We start from the raw sequence: 14,519 nt of genomic DNA on the forward strand, positions 1-14,519 counted from the left end.
TACCACGGCCTGGGCGAGTCTATTTTGAAGAAGTGGCGTTAGAAGAAGTTTAAGTTGAAAAAATTTGGCTCTCCAAAGAAATTTCAATCGTTGTCCTGTTGATATTTGGCTCTGTGGACTAATGAGTTTGCCGACCACGGCTCTAAGATATGGTTTCAATTAATATGTATCAATGGTATCAATTCATACAGTTGTGTTCGCCCCCCCCCCCAAAAAAAGGCTGTTTAAATTGCTAATGTGTTTACTCAATGGGCTCTTGGGCGGGAGAAAATCGAGAACTTGAAAATGGGGAGTGACAGGGCCACACACCAGTCCCCACTGTCGGTCTCTAAGGCCCGTGTCCTCCACAGCTCTGCTTCCCTGCCTCTGCCTTCCATTCATGACGCTTTAGATCTAAAAAGCATTCATTTTCCTTATTGTTTAGATGATGTTCTCACTTATTTTCAGTTCTCACAACACCTGCTGATTCACACCCACACTGAACCTCAGAAGCAATCGGATTGAAAGAGAGAGGTGGTCTGGTAATGAGGGCACATCGCTGGCGTCCCGTGGGCACCAGGCACTCAGCCCCTCTGCTAGAAGCTGTGACCCATGGCCTCCAGGCCAGCTGAGCGGGGTCTGCAGCCATCCTCAGTCAGCCCCCAGGTAACCAGTCAGAACTGAGAATTCTCCTGGCACCAGCCAAGCAGGACGTCAGAAATACTTCCAAGAAAATGTGATGTTTACTATTTGCAAGCGCGGAAATCATTGTCACGGGGAAGTCCAAGACTCGGCTGGATCCCTGACATTCACATCAAGGTGAGGTGTCGTGTCCGCTGTGAGTTACACCCGTCGGGGCGGGCCTTGTAAGAAGGTTGTCACAGGCCCTCACCTCACGGGGGAATAAAAACATCTCACTCTTACACGGGTTTATCACCTCAGAGTTAAAAGATAAATTCCAGGGTGAATCATAGAAATGTGTAATACATTCGTTTCTTTGATTCTCACAACTACCCTATAGGTTAAGCCTGATTCCCATTTTGCAAATGAGGAAGCTAAGAGCCAGAGAATCGTGGTTCTACATATGCTCCCGGGGGCCACCAGCACCCCAAACCTTCTTCCTAGGGTAGCAGGGAGCAGACAAAAGCCAGTAGGAAGCAGGATCAAAGCAACCAGGACGTTCTGCGACTCTGCCACAACGGCTGGTGCGGGAATCGTCCCACAGCACTGAATAATCCTGGTCAGGTCTGAATTAAAGGGCAAGTCACCCAGGAGTTTCCATTTAAATTCCAGTTGATTTTATTGGAGTTGTTCTTCTGTGACTCCCAGGTAAAGACAAGCTCCCATCAAAAGTGGGCCAACGGGAGTTCAGGAATTTTCACTTTGTTTCCTCGGGAATAAAGTTATATTACAAAATCAATGGCCCAATCACAAACCAACTCCAGGCAAGAGCAAAGGCTAGCCAGCCTTGGGCAAACTACGGCCCGCGGGCTGGATCCGGCTGTTCTAGTCGGTTCTCTTGCTCTCCCCTCCGCTCCTTTACTTGGAATTTATATTAGTTCACACAAACACTCCATCCATGCTTTTGTTCCGGCCCTCCGGTCCAGTTTAAGAACCCATTGTGGCCCTCGAGTCAAAAAGTTTGCCCACGGCTGGGCTAGACTGTTAGGCTAAGGCTAGGCCATGCTCTTTATGGCGCATCACAGTGCCTGACACACACCCAAAAAGCACTCATCGAATGGCAGTCCATGTTCATAAAATCAAAATGCCATTAAACCAACACGGAGCCTAACTTCAAAATTCCGATTTTAAGAAAAGTGACTTCCTCAATGTGGAGTTGGGGGAACGAGAAGAGATGTAGATGCGTAACTCATGGACGTGGGCAATAGGGTACTGAAAACCTGGGGGTGTGGGGTAGGGGCTGGGTGGAGGAGGGGGAAATGGGAAATATCTGTAATACTATTGACAATATAAAATATATTAAAAATAAAGAAAGAAAAATGACTTAGTTGTAGAAAATACTCAAATAAAAGTAGGTGAAGGTTTTTGGAGACAAAGATAAGCATGGAGACCCATTCAGCACTTGCCAAGTCCTGAGCCATCCACATGCCAAAGACTGATTTCTGACGTCACAAGCCCACCCCAGTGTGGGAGCCTGACCCCCAAACAAGGCCACTGCCTCCATGGACCTTGGGGTAGCTCCAAAGACCCCATTCAGAAGAACTGTGTAATGATTTTTATTAATTTGATTTGTGCTATTTCGGTTAACAGGAGGCCTTTTGATTTTTCTTTCTACCACTATGTCAACATTCACCTACAAAGGAAGACTTGGAATTCTACAAAACAGAAAACAATTTAGGATTAGTCCAGGGGTGGGCAAACTTTTTGACTCGAGGGCCACAATGGGTTCTTAAACTGGACTGGAGGGCCGGAACAAAAGCATGGATGGAGTGTTTGTGTGAACTAATACAAATTCAAAGTAAAGGAGCGGAGGGGAGAGCAAGAGAACCCTCCGCTCTTTCGGCTCCGCGGGCCGGATAGAACAGCCGAACGGGCCGGATCCGGCCTGCGGGCCATAGTTTGCCCACGGCTGGATTAGTCCGTGCTAGGATAGGTAGGTATTATTCTAGAAAAAAAAAACATGGCACCTAAATGACACAGCACAGTAGCCTTATGTCCTTGCAGATAAGCACACAAATCAGTCAGTGTCTTTGGTGACAAAGGTGCCACCTCATCACCTTCCCAAACATGGGAAGACCCGTCCCCCTGCACCCAGCCCCAAGAACGTGCATCCCCCGATGCCAATGTCACATGGTTCCTTTCACAGGCTACAAAAGCCAGCGTACTTTGGGGAAGAGCTGAGGAGCTCATGAACTTCACCTGCAGGTACCAAAAGTTAAAAATATATACAGATCCATACGAACAAAAAGTTACCTGTTTTCTCTCTCCGGGAGACACAACAGCAGCAGAAGATTACAATCAGAACGATGATCAGGACGAAAAGCAATGAGAATGACACTGCAAGTAGGACTATGGCCCAGGTAGGCAACGAGGAGTCTAGTTTATCAATACTGCCTATGAGGTCGAAAGAGAAAGAAAGAAAAAACATTTTAGTAATGCTGGCCCCTGTCTGGGGCATGACATCCCTGGTTCTGCCACACCATACGTTAGATTACGTTTCCAGTGCTGTTATAGCCATCCGGCCTGCTGCAGCGAGGTGCCACGGGCCCACTTCCCTGCCAAGTGCGAGTATCAACCCTTGACAGCATCTTCCGTTACAATCCTGTTGCCGCCAATGGACCTGCTTAGTAACACTGCGCGCCTCTCCCGCGCCTGAGACATGGGTGAGACTGCGCCAGGCAACGGCACCCGATTGGAATAATGATCCTCCTGCTCCGACCGCCTTTATTTAGTCAAGAGATACTCAGTGAGCCCGGCTGGTGTGGCTCAGTGGTTGAGCGTCGACCTATGAACCAGGAGGTCACGGTTCGATTCCCGGTCAGGGCACATGCTCGGGTTGTGGCCTCGGTCCCCAGTGAGGGGCATGCAGGAGGCAGCCGATCCATGATTCTCTCTCATCATTGATGTTTCTCTCTCTCTCTCTCCCTCTCCCTTCCTCTCTGAAATCAATAAAAACTTTAAGAAATATTAAAATAAATGCTTGGTGAGCAGCTACTGCTGGACAAGACCGGAGACGGACCTTTGGTTCTCGCTTCCATGTCCCCACCTGCCGAGAGCTCAGTGTCCACAGGAAACGAGGACGATTGAGGGACGGTCACTCGGGAAGCAACTCGGTGCCAAGCCTTCACTCCAGGGCCACCCGGTCCCCACCCACGAATTCACTTCCCACGTAGCAACTGCTCTTCCCACGGCTTTTCAGGGCCACCTTCCTTATCCTGTCCGCCCTCCTATTTTGTCCAGTCCTCCTGGATGGGGGAGAGAAAGGCTAGGGGCGGCCCTGGTGGAGTGGGGGAGAAAGGCTGGGGGGGGGGGGCAGCCCTATGGAGTGGAGGAAAAAGGCTGGGGGGGAGGGGCAGGGCAGACAGGAAATGAAAGGGGGTGGAAAGAGAAGGAAGGAGAGAAGAAAAGCCAATTTCATTTGTTACAGCCACGCCTTAGAGCTCTCCAACACACATCCTGCGGCTACCTAAATTCACATTTAAATTAATTAAAATTATACACAATCCAATGCTCAGCGCCTGTCCCACTGGCCACATTGCAAGGGCTCCGATGCCACAGATCCAGAACCATTGCCTCCATCCTGGAGAGGCCTGTTGACAACGCCCCCTAGCACCGCGCCATGGAACTGCACTGATGAGCCAAAGAGCCTGGACCTCTTCCCTAGGGGAAGCCAGTGCAGGCAGACCCCACGGAGCTTCCTCTGTTTAAGTGTGAGCTGCGGTTCGGGAAGGCTGCCGTCCACCCTGCGTGCCTAGGGCTATCTCAGTGTAAATGCATGCCATTTCACTAGCTCCTAGTCATTAGAAAATGTTAAAGCACAGACTTCCAAGGAAGGAAGATAAGGTTTGCTTTTAAATAAATGAAGCTTCGCCCAGCCAGCGTAGTTCAGTGGTTGAGCATCGACTTATGAACCAGAAGGTCACGGTTCAACTCCCGGTCAGGGCACATGCCTGGGTTTCAGGCTCGATCCCCAGCGGGGAGTGTGCAGGAGGCAGCCGATTACTAATTCTCTCTCATCACTGATGTTTCTCTCTCTCTCTCTCCCTCTCCCTTCCTCCCTGAAATCAATAAAATATATTTTTAAAAAATAAATCAGCCCTAGCTGTTTTGGCTCAGTGGATAGAGCGTCGGCCTATGGACTGGGGGGGTCCCGGGTTCGATTCTGGCCAGGGGCGCATGCTCAGGTTGCGGGCTCGGTCCCCGGTGGGGGGCGTACGGGAGGCAGCCGATCAATGATTCTCTCACCATTGATGTTTCGATCTCTCTCTCCCTCTCCCTTCCTCTCTGAAATCAATAAAAAAAATATTAAAAATTAAAAAATAAATAAGTAAATAAGTGAAGCTCCCATAGGGTGGTCTCTGGGCCTCGTGTCAGGGGGACCTCTGAGCTCCCTTTGGCCTCTGGTAACAGGTCTTGCCCCCACCAGGCTGTTCAGAGACTCAAGAGATGCTCGTGAGATGCTGAGGACACTCGGGGATGGCGCACGTGTTCGAGACGGCTGTGGCCCCCCTCAGTGCGGTCCGATGGAGACTGTTTACACACCGCAGGTGGACAACATGAGGAGCTGTCATGGTAAGGGAGGCAGCTCAGCTTAAACGTGAAGGCCCGGCTTAAGATTCAAGAGACAGGCTTCCAATTCACACTGGAAACAGTCACCACGCGGTTGCCTCACCACGCGCGCCCGCTGGAGAGAACTGTCAGCGTGCCCAGCTGCTGCCAACCGGCCTGGACACGGTCACCTTTGTCCTGACACCACCTCGCACAGAGATGGCTCACCCTCCGGGAGGCCCTGTTTAAAGAAAGGGAAGGGCCACCTGGCAGGGGCTGGTGACCAAATCGCGGAAGAGAGAGGGCGGTATTGTGACCTCACACACACCCGTGTCCTTTCACTCAACCACCAGGTTCAGCCAGGTGATGCCTGAACCCCTAAAAGCCCCGAAGGGTCACTAGAGCGGCAGCGGTGCCCACGGCTCAGGCCTTCCCTTCCTATTTTGTGGCCACACTCCGTTGGGAGTAAGCCAGCCCTGGGCTGCGCACCTAACAGAGACTGGCGCTGTCCCCCTGCCGCCGCTGTCCCCCTGCCGCCGTGGAGCCCAAAGAAGGGCGTGGCGTGTGTGCCGGGAGGAGGTGTCATTTGGACGAGAGCTTCGCAGGAGAACCCTTCGTATTTTAATAATAATTTTTAATTTATCAGATATGACAAATATATGTATACACATATGCCTATACTCATATGCCTACACAGCATGGAATTCTTAGTAGGAAGCTAATTTTCAAATGAATACACTGACAGTGGGTTCAAAGAAAAATAAAGAGTAGTCCTATAGAATCGTAGTCCTAAGAATCTTGGAATGAGCTCATCCTTAATCCAGCCCCTTCGCCTTGCAGATGAATCGCGTGGGACAAAGAGACTGGGTACAGCGGTCAAGGGCACTCAGAGCAGGGGCTGGAGTCTGGACTCACGTGTCTCCATTCTGCCCCGCAGCGTGTCCAATACGGACTACCCCTCCTGGGGGCGACACAGCCCGGGTCTCACAGGAAACGGGGCGTCTGGGCGGACACCGCCCCGACAAGGGCCTCTAGAGAAGGGTGGCCGTGATGGCTCAGGGGAGGCGGCCTGGGCCCCGCTGGAGAGGATGAGGACTGTACCTGCCCGACCCACCAACGTGGCTGAGGGAGATGATCTCCACGTTCACGGCTCGCCTTCCTCCCCACGTCCCTTCCCCCCGGCTCTGCTCCTTAGGGCTGCGCTGCCGAATTGACGGTGCGAGCAGCCTCCGCGGGGAGGCTGTCCTTTTCCCATCTGTGGAGAAAAGGAAATAGCACTTCCCAGACGCTCTCACAGAAATGCTCAGGCTCCAAAAGGGCGCGTACAGCTTCCCTAAACCAACTGGATCGACACGAATGTCAGCGCAGCACGTGCGGGCCAGAAGGGACCCCGAGGGACCCGGAGGATCTGCATCCGTGAAAGCGATGGTGACAACCCCTCCCTGCTGTCCTGTGGCTCTGAGGCAGGGCCTGTCCTATGGGTGCTGAACCCACAGGCAGGTCTTATAGTGTCGGTTTCACAGGTGAGAAAACTGAAGTGACGTGACCGAAGTCCCAGAGCGAGGGAGCAGGCCAGCTGGCTCTGAGCCCGGGCTGTCTCGGGTCCCGAGCTGGGTCATGACGTTTGATTTATCAATGGAGGATATTTCTCTTTCTTTTAGTCCATGGTCAGTGTATTCATTTCAAAAACCAGCTTTAAATTTTGAGATTTTCTAGTTCAGTGGTCCCCAACCCCGCCTGCCTAGTAAAGTAATTTGGGAGCTTTCATTAAATGCCAGTTCCCGGGCTCCGCGCAGACCAATGAAATCAGGGCGTGTGGGGCGGGTCCTTCTGCGGTGAAGCTCCCCCGAGACTGACAGGCAGCAGCAGGGAGAGCGTCGGCCCTGTCCTCCTCCCGCTCGGTGTACAGGCGGGACAGCTGAGCCCACAGGTGGGTGACTTGTCCGCAGTCACACAGCCAGTGAGTGGCAGCGCTACCTACGGCTCAGGCCTGACCCTCCAGCCGCTCTCCTCTGCCCTTGCCATTGCCACTCTTCACAAAGCTAAGGTGATCACCCGGAGCCACTCCGTTCTACAGGATGCCCCTGTGTCCTGCAAAGATGGCTTTGTTTTAACATCTCACAGCCCAGGCAGGAAAGTAAGAGAAAGCCACCCAGGTGGGCAGGCGGGGCTGATGGGGCTTCTCTCCGGGCGGCCACGGGAGGGCTTTCGGGTGCACGTGTCTGCAGTGCTTGGAGCTCGCATTGCTTCCGGGATCGAGAAAATCGATTCTTAGAAAACTTGATTGGCATTAGCCCTTTCCTTTAAAAAAATCAATGCGTGTTTCATACAACTTTTTGCCTGGAAGAATAAGGCTTCCTAAGCTGCCACTGGCAGTCTTCAAAGGCATCGTTCTGGAAATGAACACAAATTCCTGGCATTTTTAGGACATGGGGGTCAGGGCTGATGTAGGTCCGACTCCTGAAGAAGCCGGACGGGCACAGCCTCCTCCCTTCTGGACTGGCCGGGAACTTGGGGGGCTCCTGGAGCCTTCTCGTCGCCAGCTCCCCCAGCCAATAAAACTTACATAAAACAGACACCATGCAGCCAGCCACCAGCTGCTCTGGAACCTGATGAATAATTTAGAAACAAATTACCCTTTTCCAAACGAGCCCAATAAAGTAAGACTCGTGGCGAGGCCCCCACTGCGCCCCCTCTGTGAGGCAGAAGGGACTCCAGCTGCCTAGATGCTGCTCCCTTCCCTCGTCCTGGTCTAGGAAGGATTCAACTGGACGAAAGCCGATGCGGGGAGCTGAGTGCCCCGCCCCCTCCCCTACCACAGAAAACGTTTGCAGGCAACTCGGCTCCCTAATCCATGTCCATGGGCACCATCCATCAGACCGGAGCTGCTGGCTGCATTATTCCTTTTTTAAGATGCGTAGTTTAGACGCAGTCAATTTCATTCCATTTGGTGCTAATGGGACTTGTTTTCAATCTGCCTATTCAAAGCCCGGGCCACTCTATATCATATTTAAAGAGCTTAAAGCAAGCCGGGGTGGCTGGTCGGAGACATGGAGGGTTAGGGCTAGGGCAGGGGAAGGCGATGGGAGTTGAACATCCTACGAGGCCAAGTGCTCAACAATGAATCGCGACGTGTCAGAAGGACGCCAGAGCCAAGCTGAGCATCAGAGTAAATAATTTGGGAGCAAAATTACAATGTAATGAATAAAAATGAGCCCACACTAAAGCTGTTCTTAGGAAAAGGATGGAAAGGACAGGGAAGTCTTTCCTTTACAGAGGAATGCCAACTCATAAATACAGGAAAATAAGGACACCGGAAAATAGCTCTTTCACAACCACCAACCAATAACTGCTTCGGGCAGAGACCTATCGATGAACCCAAAAGCTATCAGATGAAAGAATACTGAGAAACAAGAAATTCACACAGTCTCCCAGATTGTGTGTTCATTATAAAGGCTAAAGGCATCTTTACAATGAAGGGTCTCCACCTTCACCAAATGATCAAACTCACTCTCCAGGAGAGAGAAAATTGGCCTCAGGTGCCCACATAACTTCAGCCATGTCTTGACAAACATGTCTAGCCTAAATCAAAGTGTGCTGGGAAACACTCTGGCAAATCTATTGAAGGGCATCTTGCAAAAATTACCTTTCAAAAAAATGTTTCTATCAGGAAAGACAAAAAAGATGGGTGAACGGTTGAAGATGAAAGGAGACTTAAGAATATCTGACAGTCAATGCTTGGCCTTTGACTGGATATTGGTTTGGGGGGAATAGCTATAAAGGACAAGTGGGTAAATGTGAATATGGGCCATACATTGTGTAATAGTACTGTATCAATGTTCAATTTCCTGACTGCCCATGCATTGGGGATACATGCACTGGCCGTGTTCTCATGAACCACACGCTGAGGTATTTAGGGGTCAAGTGTCATAAAGTCTCCAACTAACTCAAATCACTCAGCAAAAAAAAAAGAAAAAGAAAGAAAAGCGGAGAGAAAGAAGCAAGTATGACAAAACGTTAACATTTGTTGTGTCTAGGTATTCACCGTCCTGTTCTTGCAACTTTTCTGGGGTTTTTCAATTTTCAAAATAATAAGCTGGAGGGAGAGAAGCAAGCTAGCTGAATTCCAGCTTCCTCTTCTGATAGAGTCTTGCTGGGAACTAACCTACGTTCCTTCTCGTTTCTTAAGCTGAAATTAATTTACCTTGACTTAAAAATCAAAGGGACGCCCATTTCTGTGTCCTTGACTCTCAGATGCACTGAGGCGCACCAGAATCAGGTCACAGACCTGGCAGCCCTGGTCCCCAGGCCTGTTGGCAACACCAGCTGGCGCAGATACCGCTGCTCCCCGCGGACGGGGCGTGCTGTCCGGCCCCTCCACTCCATCTTCTCCCTGACCTGTATTCGCTCATGCTTTCATTTCTGTTGGCCGCCTGGTCTCTGGGGCATCTGAGCTGGAGACAGAGACAAGGGCCTAATGTCGGGGCGAGCTTGCATGCGATCGCACTGGGGTCAGTCCCTGCAGGACACAGTGCCACTCATGCTGAGCACAGCTGGGCTCTGAATGGCCTTTCACAGCTCACAGGGACACCATCTCTTACAGGCTGAATTGTGTTTCTTCCCCTCCCCCTGCTACGCCCCCCTGCCAAATTCATGTTAAAGTACTAACTCCTAGTACTTCAGAATGTGACCTTATTTGGGAAGAGAGTATAGAAGATGCAGTTTAGTTACGGTGAGGTCACACTGGATATAGAATGGGCCCTAATCTGATATGACTGGTGTCCTTATTTTTAAGAAAGGAAATTTGGACACAGACGAGCACACAGGGAGAATACCACGTGAAGACGAAGGCAGACATCAGGGTGATGAGTCTAGAAGCCAAGGAATGCCAAGGATGGCCAGCCACCATGAGAAGCGAGGGAAGAGGCCTGGAACAGATGCTCCCTCACGGACCTCAAAAAGAACCAACCCTGCCCAGCCGGTGTGGCTCAGTGGTTGAGTGTCGACCTATGAACCAGGAGATCGAGGTTTGACTCCAGGTCAGGGCACATGCCCAGATCTCAGGCTCAATCCCCAGGAGGGGGTGGGCAGGAGGCAGCGATCAATGATCCTCTCTCATCATTGATGTTTCTCTCTCTCTCTCTCTCTCCCTTCCTCTCTGAAACCAATAAAAATATTTTTTGAAGGAACCAACCCTGCTGACACCTTGACTTCAGACGTCCAGACTCTAGAATCGTGAGACAATCCACTTCTGTTATTTAAGCCACCCACTTATACTTGGTTTCCTCGGCCCCAGGATACTCCCCCCACCTCCAAGTGGCTGCTCACCCAGGGGAGGGCAGAGTTGACAGGGAAGCAGATTCTGAAGGCAGACTGGCAGGCTCACCTCCCACCTTTTACTAGCTCTAGGGACGTGGGCAAACTCCAAACAACCCTGTGTCCCTGTCTCCTCACCTTTACCACAGGAATACAGCAGCCTGCACGCAGAGGGTGGTTGTGCAGGTGAGTCTGGTTCATATGTGAGAGGTTTAAAGCAGGTCCTTACTCGGTAAGTGCTATGTGGTGCTGTTTATTATTGTGGTTATTGCTATCATCATCATCATCGCCTTGCTTTGGCTATAGCTTTGTTCTCAACTTGGAAAGACCTTAAGGGAAGGAGTTTTCATGCTGGGAAAAGCCTGGCCACCCGATGACCTGGTACAGCCCAGCATTTCTCTGGGCCTCCCTTTCTCTCCTCTTGTGTAAAATGAGGGTGTTCACGTCTGAGGGTGGTCACGTCTGTCTCCACAGACAGAGCAGCGTTGGCGATTTTCGCTCATTCTTACTGCTTCTCTTAGGACCTAGATTCCCAGATGTAGGTGTCCAGCCCCGATGTTTCTCCTGGGCTCTGAGGCCTGAAGAATCAACTACTTCCCAGGCATCTCTTCTTGGATGGACCTCCCTCACGAACTCTCTCTGTCCAAGCCTACACTCAACACCTTCTCTCCCAAACTTCAGTGCCCCCTCTATGTCTTCTGTCTGCAAGTTACCAAGCCTGAAACCCTTGGTATCACCCTGTCCTTCTCCTTCTCTTCTTCCCCGTACTTACTTACTCACCATACATCTCGCTCCTTAAATATCTCGTGCAATTATCCCCGTGGTTTCGGGCATTTCCTCTCGCGTAGATTACCTACCGTGACCTCCTTTCTTCCAGTTTTACCTGCCTCTAGCCCCAGCTGTCGCAGACAGCTAGAGCAAGATTTCATTTGTTTATAGCTTTTTAAAATATAACATATTCCAGAGCCATAGTGCGGAATCTCAGAGGGAAGGTGAGGATGGGGGGGTGGGAAGAGATCAACCAAAGAACTTGGATGCATATTTGCAGAACCCATGGACGCAGACAATAGGGTGGTGAAGGCCAGAGGTAGGGGGCTAGAAGGGATGAATCAGGAAAAAGGGGGAACATATGTGCCCTGACCGGTTTGGCTCAGTGGATAGAGCGTCGGCCTGTGGACTGAAGGGTCCCGGGTTCGATTCCGGTCAAGGGCATGTACCTTGGTTGCGGGCACATCCCCAGTGGGGAGTGTGCAGGAGGCAGCTGATCGATGTTTCTCTCTCATCGATGTTTCTAGCTCTCTATCCCTCTCCCTTCCTCTCTGTAAAAAATCAATAAAATATATATTTTTAAAAAAGCGGGACATATGTAATGCTTTCAATAATAAATATTTTAAAAATGAAACCTTATCATCCCACTAAGATTGGGAGGAATCTGAGAGCGCTAGGCATCGTGCTCTAACGTTAGAAGAGCTTGCTTCCTCCGGGCGCAGGGATGGGATCCAACAGGAACCAAGGGTAAAAACTGGAGAAAAACGTGGAATTCACGTATTTATCTCTGAACTTGATGCTGTTTCATGCTACTAATTGGCGAGATTCTTAATGATGTATCATCTGTCCGTGGATACTTGAAAGATGGGATTTTAAATCAAGTAACATTGCAGGGTCATTAAGCTGACACTCTCTAAGTAATCTGTCTCCCTTCCAACCTGAAATCAAGATCCCTAAACATCGAAACTAGGCAGCAGGGCACATAAAACCTAAGTAGCAATAATAACCTGCTTTACATAAAGCAAAGAGTCTTCACTTACCCAAGTGAGGCGGAGCCACGGTAAGGTTTATCGTGCGAGAATCGCGGGCCTGCAGCCCCTTCATCTTAGCCACGCACGTCAGATTCCCACTGCCTCTCGGCGTCAGAGCCAGGATGCTCAGGACACTTGGAGGGTCGTCCGGCTCCAGAACGGAGTGAAAGCTTGAATCGCTCACGGGGACACCGATCTCCCAGGAAAGTTCCGGGAGCGGGTTCCAGCCCACCGCACGGCAAGTCACATTACAAGGTTCATCCTCAATGACTACAAGACTGTCAGTGGGAACGAGCAATTCCCCCACAACTAAAGGAGAAAAGAGAAACATTCTGAAGGAATGGCCACGCCTCTCCGTTCCAGGTCTGCGTTCAGTTTTCCTCCAATCACATTGCAGGAGTACTACCCCTGAACCCAGAGCGGCCATGGCCGTGGCCGTGGCCGTGGCCGCAGTGGGAAACCTTCATGCAGCTTCTATCTGTGTCTTTACTTGGACTTCCAGACCCACAGAAGAAAGTGAGATTGCTCCCCAGAAATATAATTCCAGAGACATGAATAAAAATCAGGGCCCAGAGCAGTCTAAATTATATGGAAAAGAGAGGACAGAGGTGGCTAGTTGTCCTGAGCTGCCTGGGAGCCAAAGCAAAAAGGGAAATAACTTTTACCTTCTTTTCATTGTAAGGCGGACACATCATGATCAGTCAGATTCTCTTTTTTTTTTTTTTTTTTTTTTTTTGAGGGGGTGGGGGAGAGGCAGTCCATATTTTTAAACGTAACTTCCTATGATAGGTCTTAAAATATTTTTCTAGTTAAACATTAAATCAACATTAAATCCAACAGAATTAAAGAAATAACGATCCTCGATCACAATCAGAATATATTGCTCAGATACATTTTTATCTGTATTTTATCAGATAAATTTTTTAAAGTTCTATAGAGGATCCACTCCCATGTGCCAGTGTCAACCCTAGAAATAACCCATCTGAAGGTAACCCTGGTGTGTGCCCATGTCACCAAAGTCACCTGAGGTCGGCCCGGTAGACAGCCTTACTGAAACACAGATGCAATGAAACGTTCCAATTAAAATAGTCGAAACTCCCAGCCGCGTAATATAAGGGAAAGAACACTGGACTAAGAATCAAAACCTCTGCCCACAATCCTGACTTTGCCACGACGTAGGCATCGCCTCCCGCAAGTCACTGAGACTTCCAGGCTGTTTTCTGCCCGTCGAATGAGATGATTTGACTAGATTAGTGGTTTCCAATCCTCATGGCTTCCGTACCTTAAACACTCCTACAGATCCTTGAGCACTCCAAAGGCCTTTGTTTATGTGGGTTATATCTATCAAGACTTACCATGATGGAAATTAGAATTAAATATGTTTATTTTTCAATATTCAAAAAAATAATAACAACCCCTGACATGTAAATAGAGGTTAATATTTTTTATAAAAAATGCCTGCATCCTAAACGGAAATACATGAGCAAGAAGAGTGATACTGTTTTATGTTTATGCATCTCTCTTCGGTCTCTGGCTGGACTCTCATCCCCTCTGTATCCCATCTGTTGTGATAGATGGCTTTGTTTACATTTTACAAAGAAAACCTGACTTCACAGAGATGTGCTGACGCAGTGAGGAGCACGCTAGGCTTTCCAGACAACCATGGGCATTCTCTGATACTGCACCCAAACTTGACAAGTAGTGGCTTCTGGAGGGTCAGTTGCGCTGTGGAATCTGAAACTATATCAAGAAGCCCTCCTGGTCTGTGATGTTAAAATCCACTGTCCTTCTGGCCCTTTAACGGCTCCTTTTGCCCTTTCACATCAGTCCCTTGGAAACCGCTGGTCCTCGGAGTTACACAACCCTCCCCAGGGTGCAGTGGAGAACTTGTTCACATGGGAGAGCAAGAGTGGGCGTGGCACCAAACGTCTTAGTCTTGTTATGAAAACAGACCACCCCAAAGGGCCTGGGAGACACCCAGGCGATCCCAGACGAGACTGAACTGGATCTGCTCTGAAAGCTCCATCCGAGGACTCAGAAATGCTCGGTTTCTAGATATTTCTTTCCTGAATAGTCCCTTTGAGCAAGTAGAGCACCTTTGCTAGTGATAGGACTACTGTACACGCAGCAGTGAGAGGGCACCCGATCCAGTAGTGAGAGGGCACCGGATGGGCCCCTCCAGTAGTGAGAGGGCAC

At 49.9% G+C, this 14,519-nt stretch overlaps 1 protein-coding gene across 4 annotated transcripts in view; it reads right to left on the reverse strand.

The window, feature by feature from the left end:
• Window positions 1-14,519, reverse strand: part of IGSF5 (immunoglobulin superfamily member 5) — a 60,985-nt gene that overhangs the window by 12,032 nt on the left and 34,434 nt on the right. For 2 of the 4 annotated variants that reach the window (XM_080655261.1, XM_080655260.1), the window contains exons 5-6: window positions 12,333-12,632; window positions 2,914-3,054 (exon numbers count right to left, since the gene is read on the reverse strand). In XM_080655261.1, the coding sequence (XP_080511387.1) occupies window positions 2,914-3,054; window positions 12,333-12,632 (441 nt within the window). The remainder of the gene's footprint in view (window positions 1-2,913; window positions 3,055-12,332; window positions 12,633-14,519) is intronic. The other 2 variants (XM_080655263.1, XM_080655262.1) reach the window with 1 other exon arrangement.

Source organism: Plecotus auritus (genome assembly GCF_963455305.1).
Source record: "Plecotus auritus genome assembly, chromosome: 2".
NCBI classification, from domain to species: Eukaryota; Metazoa; Chordata; class Mammalia; order Chiroptera; family Vespertilionidae; genus Plecotus; species Plecotus auritus.